This window comes from Leptonychotes weddellii, chromosome 12 (genome assembly GCF_054177405.1).
Source record: "Leptonychotes weddellii isolate Sample4059 chromosome 12, ASM5417740v2, whole genome shotgun sequence".
NCBI lineage: Eukaryota > Metazoa > Chordata > Mammalia > Carnivora > Phocidae > Leptonychotes > Leptonychotes weddellii.
In genome coordinates, this window is record NC_138380.1 from 29,728,717 (window position 1) to 29,756,049 (window position 27,333).

At 35.6% G+C, this 27,333-nt stretch overlaps 1 protein-coding gene and 1 pseudogene across 1 annotated transcript in view; one reads left to right on the forward strand and one right to left on the reverse strand.

Annotated features, from left to right (window-relative positions):
* Positions 1–27,333, reverse strand: part of CAPZA2 (capping actin protein of muscle Z-line subunit alpha 2) — a 55,426-nt gene that overhangs the window by 19,178 nt on the left and 8,915 nt on the right. The window contains exons 2-3 of the mRNA XM_006729037.3: positions 8,291–8,354; positions 5,605–5,656 (exon numbers count right to left, since the gene is read on the reverse strand). Of these exons, the coding sequence (XP_006729100.1) occupies positions 5,605–5,656; positions 8,291–8,354 (116 nt within the window). The remainder of the gene's footprint in view (positions 1–5,604; positions 5,657–8,290; positions 8,355–27,333) is intronic.
* On the forward strand, positions 21,822–24,963 carry LOC145716647 (RAB11-binding protein RELCH pseudogene; annotated as a pseudogene).

Below are 27,333 nucleotides of genomic sequence, written 5' to 3' on the forward strand. Positions count from 1 at the left end.
CCGTTATTAAAGGTTAGCCATCTGTAAGATACATATCTAATTACTTGAGTATATACTGAGTACACAACACACCAGGAAAAAGAGGAGGTGCTATGAGAGATGTAAAGAGTAATCAGACTATGATCAAAGGACTTACAGTTGGGTAGGAGAGATAGTAGATAAATATAACCATAACATGAAGTAGAAAGTACTGTAGAACAATGACCAATAAAGAAAGCATCAAGGAGACTACACATTTTAAAAAATAATAAGAAGAGCTTTAGGGGTGATTTCTTTAGAAATCTGACACTGAGAAATGGCCCTGAAATAATGAGTAGGCGCTCCTGCAGAAACTGGAGGGATGGGAAGAAGAGAGTATTTCAATTAGAGAGACCAGGATAAACAAAACACATAAGAAGATGGGTTAGGTCCACATCACAGAAAGCATCAAGCTCAATGCCTGACACATAGCATGTGTTCAATTATGTTTACTGAATTAAAATGAAAGGCCCTGATTGATAGAATAATTACTTCATTTGGGAGGGAGAGCAGAATCATTGAAGCTTTCTGAGAAAGAAGAACCTAACTACCTCTAAAGAAGATTAATTTGGCAGCAGTGTGTATGACAATTGGACAGTGGAGCAACTAGAGCCAAGGGGAAAAAAAAAAAAAAAGGCAGTTAGGTTGTTATTAGGCAAATGTCCATATCAGAACTAGAGTCTAAACTAAGAAATGGTGACAAGATGGATTCAAGAATAAAGCCTCTCTCTACTCTCATGAGTTAAGTAATACTACATAATTATGTAATACATTTATAGGAAAGATTCTCATAGTACAAAAAATTAACCTGAAAAATATGTAAGGACCATATTATATTTTATTAAATCTATAACCTGAGGTTTTTTCCTACACTTAACAGAAAGATATTGAGTATTTTAAAATTTAAAAATACATCTGTCAACCTAATCTATCTACTTGGAAGGTTTTCTAGATGGCAAGACATCCACTGAATTTTCAGGTTATTAGCTACTTGAGTCTCCTCTAGAAAGGAATGTTTGGTTGAGCAAAGCCATCACCGATAAATTAACAGCAGACTAGTAAATGTAAAAATAGCAAAAGAGAATTAAATTACTACCTGTCAAATTCCTGACAAAAAAGATGGGGGTAAACATAGAAATGCATAAGGGAGAGGGCAGGAGCTACTCACTTCTGATTTCCTTAATTCATTAAAACTATAATTTTTCTAGGAATAGCCTCAACATAGCCAGGCAGTTATCAACCCTTAAGTGAATTTATTTCAAAACTACTTTGAGATGTAAAAAAAAAAAAAAAAAGTATTCTAGCTCACTTGGAAAGTAGGATTCAGGGCGCCTGGGTGGCTCAGTCAGTTAAGCGTCTGCCTTTGGCTCAGGTCATGATCTCAGGGTCCTGGGATCAAGCTCAACATTGGGCTCCCTACTCAGCGGGGAATCTGTTTCTCCCTCTACCACCCCTCCCCACCATTTGTGCTCTCTTGGCTCTGTCTTGTTCTCTCAAATTAATAAATAAAATCTTAAAAAAAAAAAAAAAGTAGGATTCATTTTCCAGTGAAAGACATATGTAAATAATAAATGTAGACAGTAACTTGGTCCTAGGCCTTTTACTGCCCAGAATATCAAACCCGATCCATCCATCTACTTGGGAGTGAGGGAAGAATAGGAAATCTGAAAAGGAGACAACTGAGTATGAAAATAGGTAAAATTTTATCTTAAATGCTCAAAGCAAGTTAAATAGGTGACAGTTACACGGTATAGTGGTAGATACTAACCTAGGAGTCAGAATATAGAATACCTAGGTTCTGTCCAAACCCCATTATTAGCTAGCATGGGGCCCACTTACCTTATCTATAAAAAGACGGGTTTGGACTAGCTGACTTCCGAAGTCCCTTCCAGTTCAGAAACTTACTCCATCTACCTACTCATCATCTACTCACCCACTCCTCCACCCAGACACAGTGAGAACAGTGGCTTCTCTGCCTTCTTAGAGTTCTATAGCAAAATCATCCATTTCTAAATACCTGTTCCTATATTTAGATTTTTATACCCATTACTATTAGTCATGCACCAGTCACATACTATACTTTTCACCAGGTGTCTCCTTCAGTTTAGCCACATTATTTCCCTACTTACTTTTCAAACCCTGTTCATCATTTAAATTCAGCTCAAAACCACTTCTAAAGAGAAATTAAAAATTTCTCCCTTTGGGCTCCAAAGGCCTTTGATATGCCTCTATTATGATATTTTATTTAATTTGGCCCAATACTAAACATATCTGACTTCCCATTAGAAAATCCTTAAGAGGCTAATAATTTATGTCATCATCATAGTGAAGTCTGGCATTCATATGTTCAGCTGAATAAAAGGCTCTTTCTGGGTATTTAAAAGTTAGACTTGACAGTACTGACGCTTCAGTATGTCTACTTTTACATACTATGAAACATACTGAATTTGTGCCCTTAGGAAAAATATCCCATTAAAACCACTCTTATGAAAAATAGCCATGTTTTTCCCCTTACAGAAAGATAAAAGAGGGGAAAAATAAGACTAAGAGAGTTAAAGCAAAGGGAAAAGGGGAAAGAAAGGAAGAAAGGAGTACATATATGTAAGAAAGAGAAGTACTTGTACAAAAGAAATTCAGTATCAAAGATCACAATTGAAGAAGAAATGCGACTACAGCTATGCACTTCCTTTGGTGAAACTGCCACTAGGACACATTCTAAATGTTTTTTTACAATGCTTTGCAAGCTTCTGTTACATAGTTTTGGACAGCCTCGATGATAGGTGATGAATCTTCTTTGGAGGACGAACCAGGTTTGAAGATATTTTAAAAGTAATTCAGAACCAAGTCTAGTGAACAATGAGGATAATACTATTTTTGCTTGAAAATTATTTCATGGAGAGGACACTGTGAACCAGAGTTACATAGTTCTAAAGTCAATCAATGATTTAAGGTATATTTCTTATTTCACAGATAACCCTCAAATGTTTACAAAATGAATTCAAATGAATAGTTTTGAGCAATTTGGAATGAAGACTACTACTGAAGTCAACAAAAAGAAACAATATTTTCTCTAAGTGTTCATCTAGTTAGCAATCACTTACTGATAGTATAACTACATGCAAGACAATCTGAACTTTCTCCTTGAGGTTTTGATGTTTTTTTCTTGGTATCATACAATAAGCATCTTATTTTATCATTAGTTACGGATTTCTTCAGACTCATTTCCTTAGAATATCATAGTATTGAGCATTTCAATGTATATATCTCTTGAAATGTGGACCACAACTGTCCCCATGTTTCATAATAAAAATGTAGATCACATTCTAATTTCTTTATAGAACAAATCCAATTTATTTAATTTAAATGTAAAAACCATCATCAGATAAGTACTTCTTTGGACAAATAAAATTTCAATACTTTAATCACGTTTGAGTCAAATGTACGGCTATTTCATACCACTTACGTAATTATGAATACTTCTTTGACCTTCATTAAACTTTATTCTGCTGAGGAAAAACTCTTGTTCTTTCAATAAATCAAGCTTCTTATTTTCTTAACTGATAACAACAAAAAAAAACCCCCACTAATTCTTGCACCTATCTGAAACAACCCACACATTTATTTACCACAGAGAACTGAGAGGAAAAGTACTTTGAAAGTACTGTTGTTACAAGTTGTAAATGCTGTACATCTTCTTTACTTCCATAAGATTTTTGTCAACATGCCATATGCTATTATAAAGAAAATTAATTTTACTTGAATACACAAATAATTTAAATAAGGTTTAAAGAACTTAGGAATAAGTAGCCATTCACTCAGAAGCTAATCACTGAAGTCAAAAATATAGAGTAAATTGATTTCTATAAAGCACTTTAATAATCAACAGGAGTGGAAGCAACCCATATGTCCACTGACAGATGAATAAGCAAACTGTGGTATATAAATACTCAGTATTAAAAAAGAAATTCTGACATGTACTACAACATGGATCACCCTGAAGACATTATGCTTAGTAGAATAAACCAGCCACAAAATGACAAATTATGTATGATTCCACTTCTATGAGACACGTAGTGAAGTCAAATTCACAGAGACAGAAAATAGAATGGTAGTCGACAGAGGCAGAGAGGAGAGAAGAATGAGAAATTATTGTTTAAAGTGTATGGAGTTTTAGTTTGGGGAAAAAAAACAGTTCTGGAGATAGATAGTGGTGATGGTTACACAATGTGAATGCACTTAATGCCAAAGACCTGTATGCTTAAAAATAATTAAAATGGTAAATTTTATATTATGTACATTTTCTCACAATAAAAGTAATAAATAGGGTGAAAGAGGTGAAGAGGATTAAGAATACACTTTTTTTTTTTTTTTTAAGATTTTATTTATTTATTTGACAGAGAGAGACACAGCGAGAGAAGGAACACAAGCGGGGGAATAGAAGAGGGAGAAGCAGGCTTCATGCAGAGCAGGGAGCCCGATGCGGGGCTCGATCCCAGGACCCCAGGATAATGATCTGAGCCAAAGGCAGACGCTTAACGACTGAGCCACCCAGGCGCCCCAAGAATACACTTATTGTGATGAGTACTGACTGATGTACAGAATTGCTGAATCACTATATTGTACAACTGAAACTAATATAACACTGTATGTTAATCATACTGGGATTAAAAACAATGAACAGTTGCTACTAAAATATAACAGGAATTTAAATCAGAAGCAAAATCAGATATGCCTAAAAGTCTGTTGAACCTCTACCTTCATTAGGGTTAACTGTAAAGGACAGATCTGATAAAGCCTTGAAACATTACAAAAAGAGCAAGATGAAATTTCCCCCATTGTTCAGGATTTCACATATTGGGTACAGTATTAGTGTGAGAAAAGGTGTTTGGATGGATACTAAACACTCTTTGCAAGGCACCTAAAAATCTGTTTAATTTTGTCATTTTCCAATGAGTAATGGAATTGGTTAGCCTACTGTATGAGTCTCCACCTTACTTTTGGAGGTGGGAATAGAGAAGAAAATCAATTATTTCTCTGAAATCCTAAGACAGTTGTAGCAAGTCATGATTACGGTCACTGGTCCAAAGATGATATACTAGGATTTAGAACTGCCTAGTTATTTGAATCAGGTACTATATTAGGTATTTATGAAAGAATAAAACTCCTAATCCTCGAAAATCTGTTAGGGTCAAACACTTAACAAAAAGTAAAACCTGCATAAAAAAGCAATCACAATTTCAAAAATCAAAATTTCCAAATAATTTTATCCAACCTTGCAAATGCCAAAATGTAGTATTGAGTATATAAGCCAAATACTCAATGAATAGAGAATTTCATGCCATAATTGTGTCCCTATGTCCCTCTGTGATCAAAAATTTCTCTTTTAGCTAGGTACATACATATAATACATATATATATTTAAACGTCATCAAAAATATTTCTCTTCTAGCTAAGTACATACATGTAACATATATATATTTAAACTTGATGTGCAAATATCTATTTCAGAGATTAGTGCTTAAAAACTACCTTTAAAACATTTTTTCTCATATCACTAGCTATGTTAATATAATATATAATACTTACTGAGCTGCTCCTTCCCTGAGAAGATTATCATTATTAAGCAGTAACCGAACATCTGCAAAACAAGTATTATGTTTTCTATATTATTATTTTTATATGTTTGAAATTTCTATGTAGCGAATGCAGATTACTTTGGTCATGTATTAATATTCCCCACTCTTCCCCACCCCCTAACATGTAAGCAAGATCAAAATTTTACTCTGATGACAAAAATAACCACAAAAACACCCCATGGTATTATTTTCTAAAAGATATTGGTTAGGAACAGAAGAGGGAATTAAATAGAAATATAAATTTCCCCAGCTATCTGAAACTTGACTTTATGCTACTTGGCTTTTACCTGTTTTTGCTAACTGAATGGAATCCAAGGAGATTTTTCACTTTTACCAAATGGTACTTATTTCTCCACTTTATGCCATTTCAACTTAAGAAAGATTTCACAGAATGCTCTATTTTCGGATAGCAGCGGAAACCTGTACATGTTATTTTATACCTTATTAATTAATAGCCAATGTAGGCAGACTGTATTTCCAAGGAACTAAAATGGAGACAAGCTCCATCAAAAAGATCGTCTGATGAGAGCTGCAAAAGATGTCTGCCTCCTAGTTTGACAACACTAACATGAGTTTCAAACGAATTTGCTTCATACAAAAAGGGATTAAGCAAGAAACCACTTGTGAACAGAGCATAGATGTAGACATTTCTGTCCTCAGCTCATGTTCAAACAACAGATGAATGCATTTAATTCAATATGGATAACTGCTTTATTTGATTTAGCAATCTCACTTTGGTTATTGATTCTTAATTCTGTTCTAATTTTAGACCCAATATGTAGACATTTGCCTACTCATCATTAAAACATAACTTAAAAAAATACTTTTGTTGGAAAATCTAAGCATTCTGTGAAACAATAAGGAAAAAAAATCTTGTAATTTCACCAAACAAAATTGTATTCTAATCTTGGTATATTTTCTTTATTTTTCCTACACACTTGGCTATTTTATACAGTTGCTATCATAAAGTACATACTACAATGTATCCTAATCTTTTCATTAAATGAAAATAACACAAATAACCTAAGCATCTTCCATTAAGAACTGGTTAAATACAATATAAACAGACTATATACAGTTCTTATAAACTGTAAAATTGAGCAGCCATTAAAAACAATGTAGATGTGAAAAAAATGTAGATATGTATTTATCAACATGAAATACATCCATAACATGATAAACAGGAAGGGGAAAACCCAGTATGCATAGTATTATCATATTTATGTAATGTTATATATCTTTTATATCTCTCTAAACTGAAAGATGTTAGAAGTATTTCATTCAAACACAGAACTTACCGACATCAATTTCCAGTGAGATTTAGAAAAGCAATTTCTAGGACTCATACATTCTTTTAGGGTCTTTCTGATTAACAAATTTGTAGGGCATTTAATTCAAGGTAAGGACATTCAGTGAAAAACGTCTAGAATTACGACTTATTCTTGGTTCTATAAATTACACAAGAGTTTGGGGGCCACTAACTTTACTGCAGTTTCACCATTATCAATTCAAGTTACATGCCAACTTTTGAACCTAAGGAACAAAGAGGCTGAAGTTAACCATACAGGAAGCAGAAATATTTGTGAATTCTCTCCCAACTTCCCAATTCATTACTTTAGATTTTACAATTATCTTAAAAGGCAGAATACAGTGTAGATCCCATTCTTTCTCTATGCATAAAAATTATCATATGTAACTGTATGCAATAAATCATGTATTGTAGTTTGTGGATGATTTAAGGAGTTTTCAAGGGTAATTTTAACTTTACAAAATTTTTACTTCATTTTTTGACTTTAAACCTGATCTTTTTTGAGGTGAGATTCCATTATATCTTCTACTATGAATGAAAATGAGAGATTAAACTTCTTTCAAAGCATGTTTAAATAGTTTACTCTGGAACAGAATGTTTTAAAAATAAAATTGAAGAGTCCTGTGTAAATTAGTTTTAATTTTAGACAGTGAAGGCCAAATATATATAAGTAGAAATGACACATTTACAGTACCTATGGTAATTTATTCTTAAAACTGCTTAAGAAAAGTTTTGTAAAAAGATCACTACAGGCCATTTTCTTGGTGACTGTTTCAACCACGTCATTCTCACTGTTAAAGAGGAGCTATTGTTAGTTTTTATAGCAACCAGGAGACTGTATAAAAGTTTAAATTTCTAATCTATGGTAGATAATTATAAAAATGTTTGCCCCTGAGGTTTAAAGAAAGGTACACTGTGAACTAATTTGTAAGAATTTTAGTTTTTACATGCGGTCTCATCTTCTGAACATGGTGAAACAATGCCCCCCCCCCTTTTTTGGTTGTTCGTATTATTCTAGGTTTTTCTTTAAAAGGAATATAAAAATGCATTTCACAATTCCAAAAAATAGCTAAAATTAAAATTCTGTCTTTTAATACTCTTTTAAGGTGGTTAACTTCCTGAAACATGATTATCATATATATCATAAATATATTCTAGCCATTATGAAATCCATAGTGACAAAAATTTTCACTGTAATTCAGAAAGTACAGATTTTTCTCCATACTCCCCCCTCCCTCTGGCTTAGTTCTTTTGGTTATATAATTTATTCTTTTAAAAAAAGGATGCTTGATATATGAAGCCTTAGTGCTATGAATTAAACACTCACCATTAAACACCTCATTAAATTCTCCAGGAGGGGCATGAATAATGAATTTTGCTGCTATACGCACCTAAAATAGAAATGAAGATATAAATGTTCCATGGCACAGGCCTCTGCTAAAATAACCAAAAATACATTCAAAATTATACTACTTCAAAGTTCTACTGAAAATGGCTTAAAGATTTTTTTCAAAAACAGTGACACTTCTTCAAACACCTTAAGTTTATTACCGTTTCTATCATTTATTATAATCACAATGTATAGGCTGAATGCAGATAAAATTCATATTTAACACATTTAAGGATTCAAAGCTACCTACATATAAACATTTTCTTATAAATTCTTCTTTTAACCTAAAATGGAAAAAAGTATCAATCAAGAAAATCTGTATGTGGTGAAGAAATAAGATGTATTTAGGTATAATAAAGAAAATAGATATACTATATGTTTCTTTAAAATCACAAATTAGTGAAAAATGTATAAAAGAAGGGGAAGAAAGGTCTAAATTCAAAATGTTTTTAACATGAGACCTGAGTGGACCTTAGGAAATTTTAGTTCAAAGATACATGAGAGAGAAAATATCAACAAGCATACTGACAGGCATATTTTAAGAGAATAAAGGCTGTGTCTGATAAAGAGATCAATCACTAATGAAAATAAGAGAGCTTAAATGGCATGCCCAATACTCTAGTTTAATGAAGAAGTCCTGACTATTTATAACAGTTTTCCAATAAACTTCTAACTAAGTTGTGGCAGACTTCCCCAAAAGGGTATTCCCCCAACAAGCAGCAGCACAAGCAATCTTGTCAGAAACTCAGTCGTGGGCCCCACCCTGACTGGATGAGACTCTGGAAATGAGGCCCAGGAAACACTATTTAGACAAGATATCCGGTGATTTTTTTAATGCACATTCATGTATTTACTGAATTCAATATTGCCAAGGGACTACCCTTGGCAAAAACAATTATTTTCATATTTCCCACTTTATTAGCACTGTCATTATTCTGATGTGGAAACTAAAAATAACAGAAAGAAAAGGAAACAGTAATACATGTTTGTGTATAGATGTGTATAGATAGGTGCACGCATCTAAGTACACATATGATCTTCAGAGGAGACAGATGAAAAAGAGGTTATCTATGGCTAGAAAGAAGATGTTCCTAGTTAGAGGCCACATATGTGACAAGGCCTTAAAAAGGTAGAAAATGTCAATTTAAAACAAAAAAGAAAAGACTTTGTAGCTGGAACACTAAAAAGTTCGAAGTAAAATCTATACTGTTATGGGATACCACTGAGAGATAACAATGATGAAAATGATTTTTTTTAAATGGGATTATTTAAATTAGTACTTACTAAGCACTCTACATGAATTATTTCATTTATTCTTCACAACAACCTTATGAGGTAGTTCCTATTATATCTGCATTTTTTTGATGAGGTAACTGAAGCAGAAGAAGTTAAGTAACTCGGTCTGATTCCTGAATCCACACTTTTACTCACTATACTATGCTGCTTCTCAGATTTTTTGGTTGAATGGGTACAGTCCTCCCAGGATGAATGTGTAGCCACCAAACAACTATCTGGATATAAACTTTTTTTTGGTGTTTAAAATGTCAACAGCAACAATTAAATAGAAAATTCCTTGAAAGACATAAAAACTAAAGTTCACTCAAGAGGAAATAACCTGCATATTCCTAGATCTATTAAATAAACTGAATTTGTTGTTAAAAGCCTTCCAACAAATAAAATTTCAGGTTTTCTTACACCAAACATTTAAGGAAGAAATAATACCAATTCTACACAAATTATTCCGGAAAACCGAGGAGAACACTGTCCAATTCATTTTAAAACAACGGTGTTGTCCTATAGCAAAGACTTAATCCTCAATAAAATAACAGAAAATTGAATCTAGGACTATATAGAAAGGATAACACATCATGACCAAGCGTAGTTTATCCTGGAAATGTAGAGCTGTTTCAATACTGAAAACCAATGACAGCAATTCACAATATCAACCTATTAAAGATGAAAAACCATAGATCATTTCAATAGATGCAGAAAAAATTTTGATAACATTTAACAACCAATCATGACAAAAAACTCAGCAAATTAAGAAGAAAATGTCCTTCATCTGATAAAAGGTATCTGCAAAAAAAAAAAAAAAAAAAGCCTACAAGCTAACATCATCCTTAATGGCCAAAGACTGAATGCTTTCCCCCTAAAATGAGAAATGAGACAAGAATGTTTGTTCCCTCCACTACTATTCAACATCATATTGTCTTAGTGCAATAAGAAAGAGATTTCATAAATAAAATAGAACTTTCTATCTGCAGACAACATGATTGTTTACAATGAAAAATCCCAAGGAATCTAAAAAATAATAATTTATGTATAAATCTAACAAAACAGGTACAGGACTAGTGTGCTGAAAACTACACAAAACACTGACGAAAGAAATCAAAGAAGAGCTAAATAAATGGAGAGATATATTATATTCATAGAATGGAAGACTCAATAATGTGAAGATGACAATTATTCCCAAACTATTATATAGATTCAAGGGAGGCCCAATCAAAATCAAAGCAGAATTTTTCTGATACACATCAACAAGCTGATTCTAACATTGATAGATTTTCTGTTATTACTTTTCTATGTATAAAGAATGTAATGGACACGGATTATTCTGGCCATGTATTAATTAAGACCCCCTCTCCCCAAATGTAAGCAAGATAAAAAAGTCACTGTGTTAACCAAAATAACCACAAACACATACACATAGCATCAAAAATAGATTCTGGTTAGGAAATGAGAGAATGAAATATGTTATTTTACATCCTTAATAGTAAATGCAAAGTAGTAAAGACAAATGAACGAGAATAGCTAAAACAATTTTGAAAAAGAACAAAATTGGAAAATTATGCTACCTGATGTCCTGATTTCAAGACTTATCACTGGATCTGAACTAAGAGTCCAAAAACATACTCATATATATAGCCAAACGATTTTTGATAAAGGTGCAAAGGCAATTCAATGGAGAAAGGATATCTTTTCAACAAATGATATTCAATTAGATATCCATGAGCAAAAACATGAACACCAAACTAAACCTCATACCTATTAAAAATCTACATCAAAATGGATCATAGCTCTAAATGTAAAACATGAAACTTAAAAAAATTAAAAAGAAACAAGAAAATCTTCATGACCTGGGATTAGGCAGAAAATTCTTAGACATATTAAACCATGATCCATTAAAAACTGGACTTCACTGAAATTAAAACCTTTTGCTCTGTTAAAGACACTGTTAAGAGAATGAAAAGACAAGCTACAAATTAGAGAAAATATTAGCAAATCACATATCTGACAAAGGACTTGTATCTATACACTCAAAAGTCAATAGTAAGAAAATAGTAAGCAAAAGACTTGGACACTTCAGTGGACAGGATATACAGAAGACAACATAAATATACAAAAGGATATGCAACATCATAAATCATTAGGGAAATGAATATTGAAATCATGAAACACTACTACATACCTAACAGAATGGCTAAAAAACACTGCTGAGGATGCAGAACTGGAACTCTAATACATGGCTGTGGCAACCCAAAATGGTACCAACCAGTTTAGAAAACAGTTTGGCAATTTCTTATAAAGTTAAGCACGCACCACCTAACAATCTTACTCCCAGGTATCTACCCCAGAGAAATGCAAACCTATGTCCACACAAAAATCTATTCACTGGGACAACTGGGTGGCTCAGTCAGTTGAGTGTCCAACTCTTGATTTCAGCTCAGATCATGATCTCAGGGTCGTGGGATCGAGCCCCATGTAGGGCTCTGCATGCTCTCTCAAAAAAATAAAAAATAAAAAAAATAAAATCAGGCACCTGGGTGGCTGAGTTGGTTAAGCGTCTGCCTTTGGCTCAGGTCACGATCCTGGAGTCCTGGGATGGAGACCCGCTGATGAGGCTCCCTACTCAGTGGTGAGTCTGGATCTTCCTCTCCCTCTGCTCCTCCCAACCCACCCCCACTTGTGCTCTCTTCTCGCTAATAAATAAATAATCTTAAAAAAAAATCTATTCACAAATACTCAAAACTGGAAACAACCCACAACCCAAATGTCCATAAATGGGTGAATGTATAAATAAAAGATGGTGTTTCTACATAACGGAATATGTGTTTTCAAAATTACTTTCTTCTAAATGTTTAAAATTACTATTAAAATCAACAGCCGAAATATAAAAAATAATTTTAAACAGGCAAGGGTGGAGTAGGATATGGAAGCAGTAGGCTATGAAAGTAGGAAATGGAAGCTAAATATACATTAGAGTCTATTACGATTATGTAAATGTCTTAACTTAATTTCCTTCATCACACCCCTGCCCCCCCCCCATTGAGGTAAGGAGTTGTTAGCATTTAAAACAAAGTCTTAATCATTACCACAGGTAACAAAAACTGGTAACTTGCTCATGAATTTATCAATATTTCTTTTGAAAACATTTAGAATTTTGAGGTAATTGGGTTTTTATTTATTTATTAGAGAGAGAGCATGAGGGGGGCGGAGGGGAGTCGTACAGGGAGAGGGAGAAGCGAGTTCAGTGACACAGGACTCTATCCCAGGAACCTGGGACAGTGACCTGAGGCCACCCAGGCGCCCTAAGGTAATTGTTTCTAACAGTCCTAATGACTTATAAAACTGACAAAATTAAAGTACTAATAGCAAGCAGTATATATATAGCATATTTGGTGGTGATACAATTAGCTAAGTTGTTGAGCTTTAAAATTTTAAGTAGTTTGAAAAAAAAAAAAAGGCTTATACAACATTTAGAGTTTTAGTTCTATTTGGAGTTTTCACCAAGAAAGCAAAAATGATCTAAGTTTTTTTCCTATAGACTTATTGGCCCTTGTTATTGCTAAATGTATACATTTAGTATGCAGTAACCAAAAACAGTTAACAGATTGCTCACAAGACCCAAAGTGAATGGTGGGTCAAAAGAAGTACCACTAAAGACAGGAAGTCATAGGAGCTGTCTGTGAACACAAAACACAACTTGGACTATACCAGCTATGCCTGGATATTGTAATCTGGTCTTTGCAAATTGCACTAAGATTGTGATTTTTGGATTTCTCAGGTTCTAAAGGAAAGGAAGTATATCTGCCACAGTAAATGCTTAATTGTCTTCTGAGAAATTATTTAATCATCAGGGTATTTTCTAAGCCCTGCTATAGACTCAGTGTTCCCCTATATTTATCCTTCCTAGCTGACTTTTTTTTTCTCTTAAAAACTATTTATTCTAGCCCACTTCTAAATCCAAGAAAAGAAAAATGGCCATACAACAAGAGGTCCCAAGAGTAGAATGAATTTCTGAAAATAATCAAAAACATATTTCCTTGAAGTTTTTCTAATATACATGGAGTTATACTCTATTTACCCCTTGGAATATTACAGCTTTTCTGGAAGAGCCCAGTGAATTATTACATACATTCCTGGCCTCTGCTAAATCTTCTGCATAACCCACCATCTTCCTCCATGTATTATTCAAAATCAAGTCCTTCTAAACTGGAATCAGATTCAGGAAAGAGTTATTTTACTGTTATTTCTCTTTTTTGAGGGGGCACAGGGAGAGGAAAGAGAGAATCTTAATCAGATTCAGGAAAGAGTTATTTTATTTCTTTCCTTTTTTTTTTTTTTTTTGAGGTGGGGGAGAGGGGGAGGAGAAAGAGAATCTTAAGAGCCTGGTGTGGGGCTTGATCCAACAACCCTGAAATCATGATCTGAGCAGAAATCATGAGTTGGACACTTAACTGATTGAGCCACCCAAGTGGCCCCCCCCCCATTTTTTTAGAGAAAGCAAGAGGGGCTAGGGGGAGAGGGAGAGGAGAGAGATAATCTATTTTATTATATTTTTAAAATGCAATTCTAGATTGTGGGGGTGGGGAGTGGGGGGGGAAGGTGTGGCTAGATGGGGAGATTAACTCTTATCTATGTTAGTCACTGGCAGCTGATAGGCATACTTCATAACAACTGCACCAAAAAGTGTAGTTTTAAAAAAGTTAACCTATTAGTGTAGAGCTTAATGTACTGCCCTGAGCTAAAAGCTGAAAGAGCTATATTTTTCCTTTTCTTTCTCTTGGATCCAAATATTTGTGCAAAATATGCAAAAAGATAAACATAACATAAAAAGTACGTTCCATTCCTTTGTGCTTCTGATAAAACAGCAGATACCACATGTGACTATGAAGTTACTTATATAGAAGATAAAGTAGCATATTCAAAACAATATCCAAAATGTTAGTATACATTAATCCCACAAAAAAATATCTTCTGCCTATCAACTCTCTGAGATAACACAAAAGTATTACTCACTGTCAAACTTTTTTTTGAACAATGTTTTTCTTATGGGCTTTCTTCATTTTTTTTTTTTTTTAAGATTTATTTATTTATTTGAGAGACAGAGAGTGCACACGCAGGGGAACCTCGAGTAGGCACAGAGCCCAAAGTGGGGCTCAATCACGACGTGAGCCAAAACCAAGGGTCAGACGCTTAACTCCACCCAGGCACCCCTCTTTCTTCCTTTAAAAGAAATTCCACAATTCAAACAACAAATTAAGTAATGATAGTAATGGGTAGTAACTCACAGAATAAAAGAAGAATCCATGAGTCCATACTGACACAAAGAAATGAATGAACAAGGGTAAGCTCTTCATTAGAATTTCAACTAATGAATGTAGAAGGAATGACTGAATTAGAAAATCACCTTGAGGACCATCACAATAATTGCTGCATGCAAAAATCATCAAGGGATGCTAAAATTTATGGATAAAAGTATGATAAAATGACAACAGGACATTTATATGGTCTGAAAAGTATCTTTCCAAATACTTAATTATAAAGGGTAAATAATTTTACATTGAAGAAACTTGCCAACACATCACCTTTACCAAATGATCAAAGGTGTAAATAATAGGAAAAACTGACATCATATGCCTCCTAATAGGATACACTGAGGACACATCACTTACAGCCAAAAATTCATAGGCTGAATCTAATCATGAGGAAACATCAAACCAAAATTGAGGTGCAGTCTACAAAATAACTAGTCTGGACTCCTCGAAAGTGTTAAGGTCATAAAGACAAACAATGCTGAGAAGTTCCAGATTAAAGACATTACAATAAAATTCAGTATGATGCTGGATTAGATCCTAGACCAGCAATTGGTGAAATAGGAATAGGGTCTGTTGATTAGAAAATAGTATTGTATCATGTTTAACTTCTTGATTTTGATAACTACACTGTGGTTTGGCAACAGAAAGCCCTAAACAGTGAAGGACTTCAAGAGTAGGAAAAAAACTTCTCCTCTACTCTGAGGTTATGGGGATTTTCTCCTACATATATATTTTTTTAATTTTAAAATTTTGCTCTTTGCATTTAGTAAAGACTTACTCCACCTGGGACTGATTTTTGTGTATGATGTGGGATATACATTTTTTTATTATACTGTCATATGGATAAATAAAACAACTTAACACTATTTGTTAAATGTGTATCTTTTCCCAGTGAACCAACATAAAACAAGACAAAGTGGAAAAAAAAGTATCTTACATAGTCACAAGATTTTTAAAATGTGAGTTACTTCTTTATTTCAGTCAGAGTTATGAAAAACATGTCACACACTTTAATAAAATCCAAGTCCTTCTGGGGCACCTGGGTGGCTCAGTCGGTTAAGCGACTGCCTTCGGCTCAGGTCATGATCCTGGAGTCCCGGGATCGAGTCCCGCATCGGGCTCCCTGCTCGGCAGGGAGTCTGCTTCTCCCTCTGACCCTCTTCCCTCTCATGCTCTCTGTCTCTCATTCTCTCTCTCGCAAATAAATAAAATCTTTAAAAAAAAAAAAAATCCAAGTCCTTCTAAAATGTGTCTGATGAATTTAGCATTCATCCTTCAGGTAGTAATTGCAAAAATGTAATTTCCTCAAGGAACTTCTGAATATTCAATAATATGAGAAGGCAACAGGAAGACATTCTGTCCTATTATTATGGAGGCACTGGCTAACATTAAGAAAATATCATGTTGGGGCGCCTGGGTGGCTCAGTTGGTTAAGCGACTGCCTTCGGCTCAGGTCATGATCCTGGAGTCCCGGGATCGAGTCCCGCATCAGGCTCCCTGTTCGGCAGGGAGTCTGCTTCTCCCTCTGACCCTCCTCCCTCTCATGCTCTCTGTCTCTCATTCTCTCTGTCTCAAATAAATAAATAAAATCTTTAAAAAAAAAGAAAAAGAAAATATCATGTTAGTAATATAAAGTTAAATTAATATTCCATTTCTTCTCACAAACAACTTACTTTGTTTTAAAGACTTCCAACAGTTATCTCTGGAAGTGATAAATAATTCATTTTTATACATAAAAATTCTAGAATGGTTATTTAGGCATTGCTGTAATTCACAATGAGCCACTGTGTCCTTAAAATCAAGTTAAACAACTTTGGGTTAAATAGAGAATTCTAATTACTTGTGTTCTAATTAAGATATGACCCTATCTACCTTTTTTGTTCATTTACAATAGTTTGAAACAACTCATGATTTTGGAGACTCAAAAACAATTTGTTATAATTTAGACCTTATAAAAAAACAAAGTGAATGGGTACTTTTTTGATGTTTCATCTATGGCTAAACATATTTAACTTCACTTTTTCATTAAACATCTACACAAACTGTGTTTGAGGAGGGTTGTAATTGTTTAATACAAATTTTCAAATGACAAACCTGTCTTTGTATAACCCATCAAAATCACTTACTTCAACAAGAGTTCTCTCTTGTGACCCAGCAATCTAATACAGGTAATTACATAAGAGAAATGAATGCATATGTCCACAAAAAGAATGCGTAAGAATGTTCATAAGCAAAAAGAAGAAAAAAAAAAAAAAGAATGTTCATAAGCAGCTTTATTCATAATAACCCCAAATGTCCATCAAGAGGAAAATGGAGGCGCCTGGTTGGCTCAGTGGGAAGAGTGTGCAACTCTTGATCTCAGGGTTGAGTTCAAGCCCCATGCTGGGTTGTAGAGATCACTTAAATAAATAAAACTTAAAAAAAGAAGAAGAAGAAAATGGATAAATTAACTGGGGTACTGATGCAAGCAACACCATGACTAAATCTCAAAAACAAGTTGAGTGGAAAGAAGCCAGACATACACACACACACACACAAACAAACATACTGTGTGATTCTAAGACATCCAAAATCAGGGAAAATTAATCTATGATTATAAAAGTTAAAGTATGATTGGGCAAAGGATGCAGGGATTGATCAGAGAGAAGCATTAGGGAACTTTCTGAAGTGACAGAAAATGTTCTTTAAGTGAATGGTAGTTGCACACATATTGTGAAAATTCACTGAACTGAATATTTAAGACTTGTGCATTTTATGGCAGGCAAATTATACCTCAACTAAAAAAATTTTTTTAAAATCTCTCATACATATGACAGTATATATCTTATTTTTATTATGCATAAAATGTTAACTTTAAAACTTAGTAACCACAGACATACAGATGGCCAACAGACACATGAAAAGATGCTCATCATCACTTGTCATCAGGAATGCAAATCAAAACTACAATGAGATATCACTTCACACCTGTCAGAATGGCTAAAATTAATAACACAAGAAACAACAGGTGTTGGCAAGGATGTGGAGAAAAGGAACACTCTTACATTGTTGGTAGGAATGCAAACTGGTGCAGCCACTCTGGAAAACAGTTTGGAGGTTCCTCAAAAAGTTAAAAAGAGAACTCCCCTACGATTCAGCACTTGCACTCCTGGGTATTTACCCAAAGGATACAAAAACACTAATTCAAAGGGATACATGCACCTGTATGTTTATAGCAGCAATAGCCAAACTATGGAAGCGGCCCAAGTATCCACTGATTGATGAATGGATAACGAAGATGTGATGTGTACACACACACACACACACACACACACCCATGTACTAGTACTCAGCACACACACACACACCCATGTACTAGTACTCAGCGCACACGCACACACACACACACACACACCCATGTACTAGTACTCAGCCATAAAAAGAATGAAATCTTGCCATTTACAACAACATGAATGGAACTAGAGAGTACAATGCTAAGTGAAATAAGTCAGAGAAAGACAAATACCATGATTTCACTCATATGTGGAATTTAAGAAACAAAACAAATGAGCAAATGGAAAAAAAAGAGAGAGAGAGAAAAAAAAAAACAGCCTCTTAACTAGGGAAAAAACTGATGGCTGGTTACCAGAGGGAAGGTGGGTGAGGGGATGGGTGAAACAGGTGATGGAGATTGAGGAATGCACTTGTCATGATGAGTAACAGGTGACTGAAATAAAAATTTAGGGGCACCTGACTGGCTCAGTAGATGGAATGTGCAACTCGATCTGAGTAGGGGGTTCGAGCCCCATGTTGGGTGTAGAGATTACTTAAATAAATAAAATATTTTTTTAAAAAGGTTTAAAAAAACTTTAGTAACCATGATAATTAATGAGTGAGATATTATTTGCTTATTTTCTAATTAAGAATCCCAAACCTTTAACATTAATTTTTATTGCTAAAAATCCACAAAATATATTTACCCAACATTTTGCTTACTTTTTTTTTTAAGGAAGATTCCACACCCAATATGGAGTTTGAATGCACAACCCCAAGATCAAGCATGGCATGCTCTACTGAGACAGCCAAGCAGCCCTAACACTTTAAGAGAAAATACAGTAAAAAAAGTTTTTTTAAAGATTCTGTTTATTTACTCGACAAAAAGAGTCTAAGAGAGTACAAGCAGGGGAAGCAGTATAGGGAGAAGGAGAAGCAGACTCCCCGCTGAACAGGGAGCCCGACGTGGGGCTCGATCCCAGGACTCTGGGATCATGACCTGACCCGAAGGCAGATGCTTAACCATCTGAGCCACTCTGGTGCCCCAGTAAAAAAAGTTAAAGGTAAAATTTTAAAGAAAAAAAATTAGGAACCTTAGGCTTTCATTCTGAATTACAGAGTAATATGTTGGCATAAATCTATACTACCTAGGACATCTGTCTCAGTCTTCTTAAAAAATACTGGGGGTTTTGGGGTGCCTGGATGGCACAGTTGGTTGAGCACCCGACTCTTGGTTTTGGCTCAGGTCGTGATCTCAGGGTCATGAGATGGAGCCCCACGTCGGGATCCACACTCAGTGTGGAGTCGGCTTGGGACTCTCTCTTCCTCTTCCTCTGCCCCTCCCTTCTGCACTTGCACGCTCTTTCTCTCAAATAGATAAATAAATCTTTTAAAAATAAAATACTGGGACATTTTTGCTTACACTGAGGACTATGGTCAGATAATATTTTGACTCATCTCCTTTATCAGTGGACAATTTATAAGAAGGAAATCTCAATGCTCACACTGAATAAACTGAAGTCACCTTCCTAAGAAATAATCCCACAGTAATGAAATGTCTACATTTTGAACTCTAAAGTTTTCATCAAATAGATTCTGTTTGCAGGGAAGATTCGACTGATAAGGATTGATGAAGTATGACGTCCTATGGAAGAGGGTTGACCAAGAAAATAATAAAGGGTAAAATAAGTAAAAATCCTTAACACTTCAGTTCTAAATCATTGCACCAAACTATATAAATGTTACAGTTGTATCTACCATCTCATAGGCAAATATGTTAGAATTTGTTCTCGAAAAATTATACTAAAATCTCCTACTGAATTTATTTTTAAAAAATGTGGCTTTCCATCTCTTATGCTTCCAAAATCCTCAATGTTTAGCACTGATTTAGTCTGGGAAGAAAAAGAAATTCAGAGGAAAAAGAAAATCAGAGAGGGAACAGACTTTTGCCTATATATTACCATATCTGAGTGCTCAGAATGGTGCCTGGCAGATAGAAGGCTCTCAGATATTTGCTAAATAACTAAACATTCAATATCCCTTCAAGGCAGGATTCCTGTTGCCCCTGCCCTATACTCTGCGCTCAGTAGATAGTTATTACATATTGAATAAATCTATAAGCAAGAATAAACTCTCATTTATTTAGAACATTTAGGGAATGTAGTATTTCAATGAAATGAACATTTTAGGAGTTATCACTAATACAATTCTATATATAAACTTTTAATTTTCAAATAAACTACACTCAAACCACAAAAACTTATGCTAATATAAGGAAGCAGTATAGTACTCTCTGGAGTCAGACTGACTGGGTTGGATTTTCATCTCCACTACTCATTAGCTATGTAAACTTGGGTAAATATATAATATTAGCTATTATTATATATATTATATATTATTAGCAACAACAAGATAATAAGTGTACCTGTATTAGTATGGCTCTAGTATTCTTAAAAATAGCCCTGGAACACAGATATTTTCACATTACATGTTAGTTTCTTTGTGTCTATAGTGACGGAAGGGTGGCATATGCCCAGGCATTTCTGTGTTGTTTGCAGTGCATTCACTTCCACACACCGACATCCTTTTTCCTCACTTGGAAATCATCCTTTCCCTCTCTACTTGACTCTTTTCATCTCTAACACCAGTGATAGCAACACTGGAGAAAAAGCTGGTTTCCTAGCTACATGGTGGGAATGTGCAAGATCTGCACTTTTATCTAAGACAAATGATCTGTACCCAAGTTTTGATCTGTTTAACTTCTATAAACTTCCATTTTTTATAGGGAAATTAAGGGGATGAAATACACCATTATTTCTTAAACTTTAAAAACCCCTGCCTCTGTTAGAGAAAATAAAATGTTATCTGAAATTACTCTGAGATAGCTATTACTTTTAATTTATGAAAGAGAAAACAGAGATCCAGAATTGGGATTTGAATGAAGTGTTCAAATGAAGTCCCAGGCTTTTCATAGAGCTGCTTCCCAGTACAGCATCATCTTTCTATGACGGTTCAGAAGACAGGCTGAGAAAAAAGAAAACTCTAGGCAATCTCACCTACTTCCACCACTTCTATTATCCCCATCCAATAACAGCTCTCAAGTCTATACATCCACCACACTGTTTGTCAAGATCAAGATGCATTTTTCTAAGTATAACTTATTTACTAGAAATCTCCATCAAAATGTCTCATAGATACTTTAGACTGTCTCACCTAAACCTACTCCCTTCTATTCTTTATAAAATTAACCAGCACCACCTAGAAATCATTCCACTCTCCCCTCTCTCCCTTAGGCACATGATCAGTGTCTGTCTCTCTTGCTCAAATCCAATCCCCCTTTCTTTGATTCCATTCCATTCAGACCCACTTTGTTCAGCATTGTTATAACAGCAATCCTGCCTCTAGTCTTATGATCTTTTTCAAAATTCATTTTCTATTCTACAACCAGACTGATATTTTTCAATGCAAATGCTGATGTTTTTTCCTGCTTAAGATCATCTAATGGTTCCCCCACTGCCAACAAAATAAAGTCCGAAGTCCTTAACATATAAAGCTCTTCCATATCTGAAGGCTATAAAACGTAATTGTTAACAGCATAAATTCTAAAATAAGACTGTATGGACTCAGATTACAGCTCCACCGCCTACTACCTGTATGACCATAAGCAAATTAAATTCAGTTTCCTTACTTGCAGTAAATGAGATAATACACTTAGAAAAGTGCTTGGCACAGAGTAAGCACTCAAATAATAGCTACTACCTTTTTTACTCTGCCACGTACCAGCTCCTACAGCCTACCACTCCTTTTCTCATCCCACATATACACGATACTGGAGCTTCAGCACTCCATTCAGTCTCTCAAACAGGAACCGTCTTCTATACCTCCACATCACTGCATACATATGATCTGGCCATCTTTTATCTACTGTGGTAAAATTGTACACAGCCGCAGAATTTCTTAAACTTTGCAAGTTATCAGAAGAAAAGATCACAAAGAAAGGCAAACTCAAAGATCAAATTATACTATTAAAAATTTTTGGGGGGCGCCTGGGTGGCTCAGTTAAGCATGTGACATCCCGCTCAGTGGGAAGACTGCTTCTCCCTCTCCTTCTGCCCCTCCCTCCACTCATGTTCTCTCTCTCTCAAATACATACATAAAATCTTTAAAAAAATAAATGTTTGATGTATTATTTAGTACAGCAATCATTAGTAAATACTTTTGATAAAGGATTAGTATTATTAAGACCTGTGGTATAAGGCCTGAAATTATGTGTGCTTTGACATCTGGGGAAAACCAGGAAGGCCTTGAATGGCCTAACTGCAAGTTCCCATCCTCATTTTGCTCCTGCAGATAAGGTCCCCTAGTCAGACAACCTTCTTTATCACAGGGAAGAGGCACAGTTCCTGCTTATTCCTGAGGAGCAGGCTCCAGTTCCCTGCCAGTCTGCAGAATTATTCAAACAAGCCAATCACATCTTCCTGTGGCAACCTAAGAATCACTCCGCCCTCTTGATACTAGAAAACTTGCATTCCATGGCCTCTGCTTGTTCACTCTGTTCCAAGTGCAACCTCCAAGTGGCCCTACATTGTGTGAGGTGTCCCTCTCTCCTGGGCTGTTGAGTATATGTGATTAAAATAAACTGCTGTTCATCTCATCTGTCTCGTGTCAGGTGCTGTGTATTCAACCACCCACACAACCCTAAGGTACAGGTGCCCCTCCCTCACCAACAGAATGAAGAGGAGGAGAATAAAGTAAGATCTGGGAAGCTCAAATTAAGATATGTAACTGAGGGAACTAAGAAGCAAGGAAATCAGTTATTTAAAAAATATATTTTAAGCAAGCAAGCAAATAAGTTGATACATAGTCCAAAACTTAGAAGGGCAAGAGAGAGATTCCTCAAAGATCTTTATTTTTATTTCAGACATAAATATACAACTGTGGTTATCTAGTTTCCTATCCTCCCATGTATCTGAAGGGAGGAAGGAAAGGTTGACAGTTGTACCTAGAACGTTAAAAAAAAAGGAAAGGTCTGAGCCAACCTGACAAAGGCTGAAGAAAACAAAGTTCCTTTACAGGAACAAAAAAAAATTTACAATCAAGTCCTGAAATTCAGGAGCTAATCAAACCTCTTGAAAAGAGAGCTCTAAAATTCTTAGTAAATAAATTTTTATCTAAGAATAACGATAAACTTACAGATAAAAGCTGAAAATAATGATCAGGATTTTGAATTATAGGTGACATAGATTAAACATCTCAAAACCTCCAGACTTACTGCAACTCTACTGAGTGATCAAGTAACTGGGAAAAGTCCTGTGGGTGTGTTTAGTGGAGTGGAAGATGAATTAGAAACTCTTCCACAATTTTAGGCAATGTTCCTCTACTCTTTTCTACTGGGTGGCCTATGAAGAACTCTTTGCCAGTTTCCCTACTAAATTAGTTCATTAAATAGTGAGAAATGGTCTTTCACAGAGCAAATTAGAAGACCTGAAAGTCAAATGGACTTCCTCAAAAACGAACACTGTGCCATCCTGGTACTCTTTTGAGACTCTGTTCAACCTTCTCTGGATCAGAATACTCACAAATGCCTGAAGAAAGTGGACACAATTTAGTTACAATTCATTTTGATAAACATAGAAAACTGTCTCCTGCTTTTTTCTACCGAGCACTACTTTCTCTTTGTGAATGTTGGCAGGTAGTCATTTAGGATCAGAGGTACCTCAGATTGCAGACAGTAAAAAAAGTATGTTAATGCTGGGATGCTGCCCGCCATAAACTGTTCCTCGTGTGCTGCAGGCAAGAGCAGAGCTGATGATGCCCTTCCTACTCTGTAGAGCAGGCCTACACTCTGAGCCTACAGAAAGAAATCAGTTTCTCCATACACTTTCCAATTTGATCAAGAGGCCAGATGATAAGCAAAGCAAATAATACTGATGAGTTGTGTGCCATTTGCACATCATGTTGGACCAACATGTGTAGAAACCAAACATTTACCACAGGGATGGGAAGAGATTAGTCACAATATCCAGAAAGATGACTACTTGTGGCTCAATACTGTGGAGCAGTGGTGCCTTACTTTTCTACAGAAGTTCTCAATTCCTTGGGTTCTTTCAGTGTTGCAACAAATGTAAAGAGAATACAAGGCACATCTGGTATAAGAAGCTATCATCAAAATCCTTGGTATCATGGCATGCACTGACCATCCAGATAAATATTAAATAGAGTACTGAATTGTTGCTCTTGGTCTTGGGTGATCAGAAAGATTACTTAATACAACACATCAAGTGTTTATACCATCCTATGCTTCCTCGACTGCAATCTTATCAACTGCAATCTTATCTTACACCCACACTGCGGAATAAGACTGAAAAACTTCTCTGGAAAGGAGACAAAAGGAGGGAGAACTGGATGTACATAAACTCCACAAGTAGCTTCTTTCTGCCTTGCAGTCCTCAATTCTGTCACTCTGCCTTAGTGCTAGAGTGCCCCCTTCTCAGGCAAAGCCAAGCTTCATGGTGAAATGCCAGAGAGAGGCGACTAGATCCCTCTGGCCTATGTTGCCTGTTTAAGATGTGTCTATTATTGGAAGAGGTGAGCATTTGGCAGTGCTACTTCAGCTTTATGATTATCTGCTAGAATATGAAGATAGCACAGGGTGGGAGAGTTTACTACAAGTAACTGTTGCCACAATTTACAGAAATTACTGGCAAAATTAATGTTAATTCAACAACCTATGTCTACGAATTCTCCAGATTTTCCTGATGCTTTTGCTGGATGTAGTAAATTGGCAAAAATTTTGAAAACACTAAGGTAGGGGTTCTTGGGTGGTTCAGCCGTTAAGCGGCTGCCTTCAGCTCAGGTCATCGTCCCAGGGTCCTGGGATGGAGCCCCGCATCAGGCTCCCTGCTCTGCGGGGAGCCTGCTTCTCCCTCTCCCCCCCCCCCCGCTTGTATTCCCTCTCTCGCTGTCTCTGTCAAATAAATAAATAAAATCTTTAAAAAAAAAAACCAAAACACTAAGGTAAAACTTTAGTTCCAGGAGATTTTAAGACTGCCTGAAAAAGTCTTTTTTTTTTTTTAAAGATTTTATTTATTTATTTGAGAGAGAGAGACAGCGAGAGAGGGAACACAGCAGGGGGAGTGGGAGAGGGAGAAGCAGGCTTCCCGCCGATCAGGGAGCCCGATGTGGGGCTCGATCCCAGGACCCTGGGTTCATGACCTGAGCCAAAGGCAGACGCTCAACGACTGAACCACCCAGGCGCCCCTGCCTGAAAAAGTCTTAAAACCCGTCAGGCTCCTCGATTAGTGCGGAGGCTGCTTGAGATTCTTTCCTCTCCCTCCCCCTTGCTCCTCCCCCAACCTCACGCATGTGCTCTCTCTCTCTAAAATAAATAAATAAAATCTAAAAACAATGATGAAATTGAAGATGACACAAAGAAATTGAAAGACATTCCATGCTCACGGATTGGAAGAACAAATACTGTTAAAATTTCTATACCACACAAAGCAACCTAAACCTTTAATGGAATCCCTATCAAAATACCGACAGCATTTTTCACAGAGCTAGAACAAACAATCCTAAAATTTGTTTGGAACCACAAAAGATCCCAAATAGCCAAAGCAATCTTGAAAAGCAAAGCTGGAGGAATCACAATTCCAGACTTCAAGTTATATTACAAAACTGCAGTAATCAAAACAGTATGGTACTGGCACAAAAACAATAAACCCAGAATAAAAAACCCAGAAATGAACCCACCATTATGGTCAATTAATCTTTGACAAAGGATATCAGTGAGAAAAAGTCTTTTCAACAAATGCTGTTGGAAATACTGGACAACCACATGCAAAAGAATGAAACTGGACCACTTTCTTACACCATACACAAAAATAAACTCAAAATGGATTAAAGACCTAAATGTGAGACCAGAAACCATAAAAATCCTAGAAGAAAACACAGGCAGCAACTTCTTTGATATCGGTTCTAACAACTTCTTTCTAGATAGGTCTCCTGAGGCAAGGGAAACAAAAGCAAAAATAAACTATTGGGACATCAACATAAAAAGCTTCTGCAGAGCGGGCGCCTGGGTGGCTCAGTTGGTTAAGCGACTGCCTTCGGCTCAGGTCATGATCCTGGAATCCCAGGATCGAGTCCCGCATCGGGCTCCCTGCTCGGCAGGGCTAAAAGGCAACCTACAAAATGGGAGGAGATATCTGCAAATGACATATCTGATAAAGGGCTAGTATCCACAATACATACACAACTTATAAAACTCAACACTCATAAAATGAATAATCCAAAAAATGGGCAGAAGACATGAACAGATATTTTCCCCAAGAAAACATACAGATGGCCAGTAGACACACAAAAGGATGCTCAACCTCACTCTTCATTAGGGAAATGCAAATCAAAACAATAATGAGATACCACCACACACCTGTCAAAATGTCTAAAATAACACAAGAAACAACAGGCGTTGGCAAGGATGTGGATGTGCATTGTTGGTGGGAATGTAAACTGGTATAGCCACTGTAGAAAGCAATATGGAGTTTCCCCAAAAATTTAAAAATAGAACTACCCTTTACCAGCAGTTGTACTACTGGGTATTTATCCAAAGAAAACAAAAACACTAACTCAAAGGGATACATGCACCCCTATGTTTATAGTAGCATTATCTACAATAGCCAAATTATGAAAACAGCCCAAGTGTCCAATAGATTGACAAATGGATAAAGAAGATATATATGTATAAATGGAATATTATTCAGCCATAAAAAGAATGAAATCTTGCCACTTGCAATGACATGGATGGAGCTAGAAAATATTATGCTAAGCAAAATAGGTCAGAGAAAAACAAATACCATATGACTTAAATCATGTGGAATTTAAGCAACAAAACAAATGAGCAAAGAGAAACAGAGAGAGGCAAACCAAGAAACAGACTCTTAACTATGGAGAACAAACTGATGGTTACCAGAAGGGAGGTGGGTGGAGAGATGGGTTAAATAAGTGATGGGGATTAGGAGTGCACTTGTGATAAGCACTGTGTGTTGTATGTTAGTATGAAATCACTATATTGTACATCTGAAACTAAAACTAGATCTTATGTTAACAACTTGAATTTAAATAAAAACT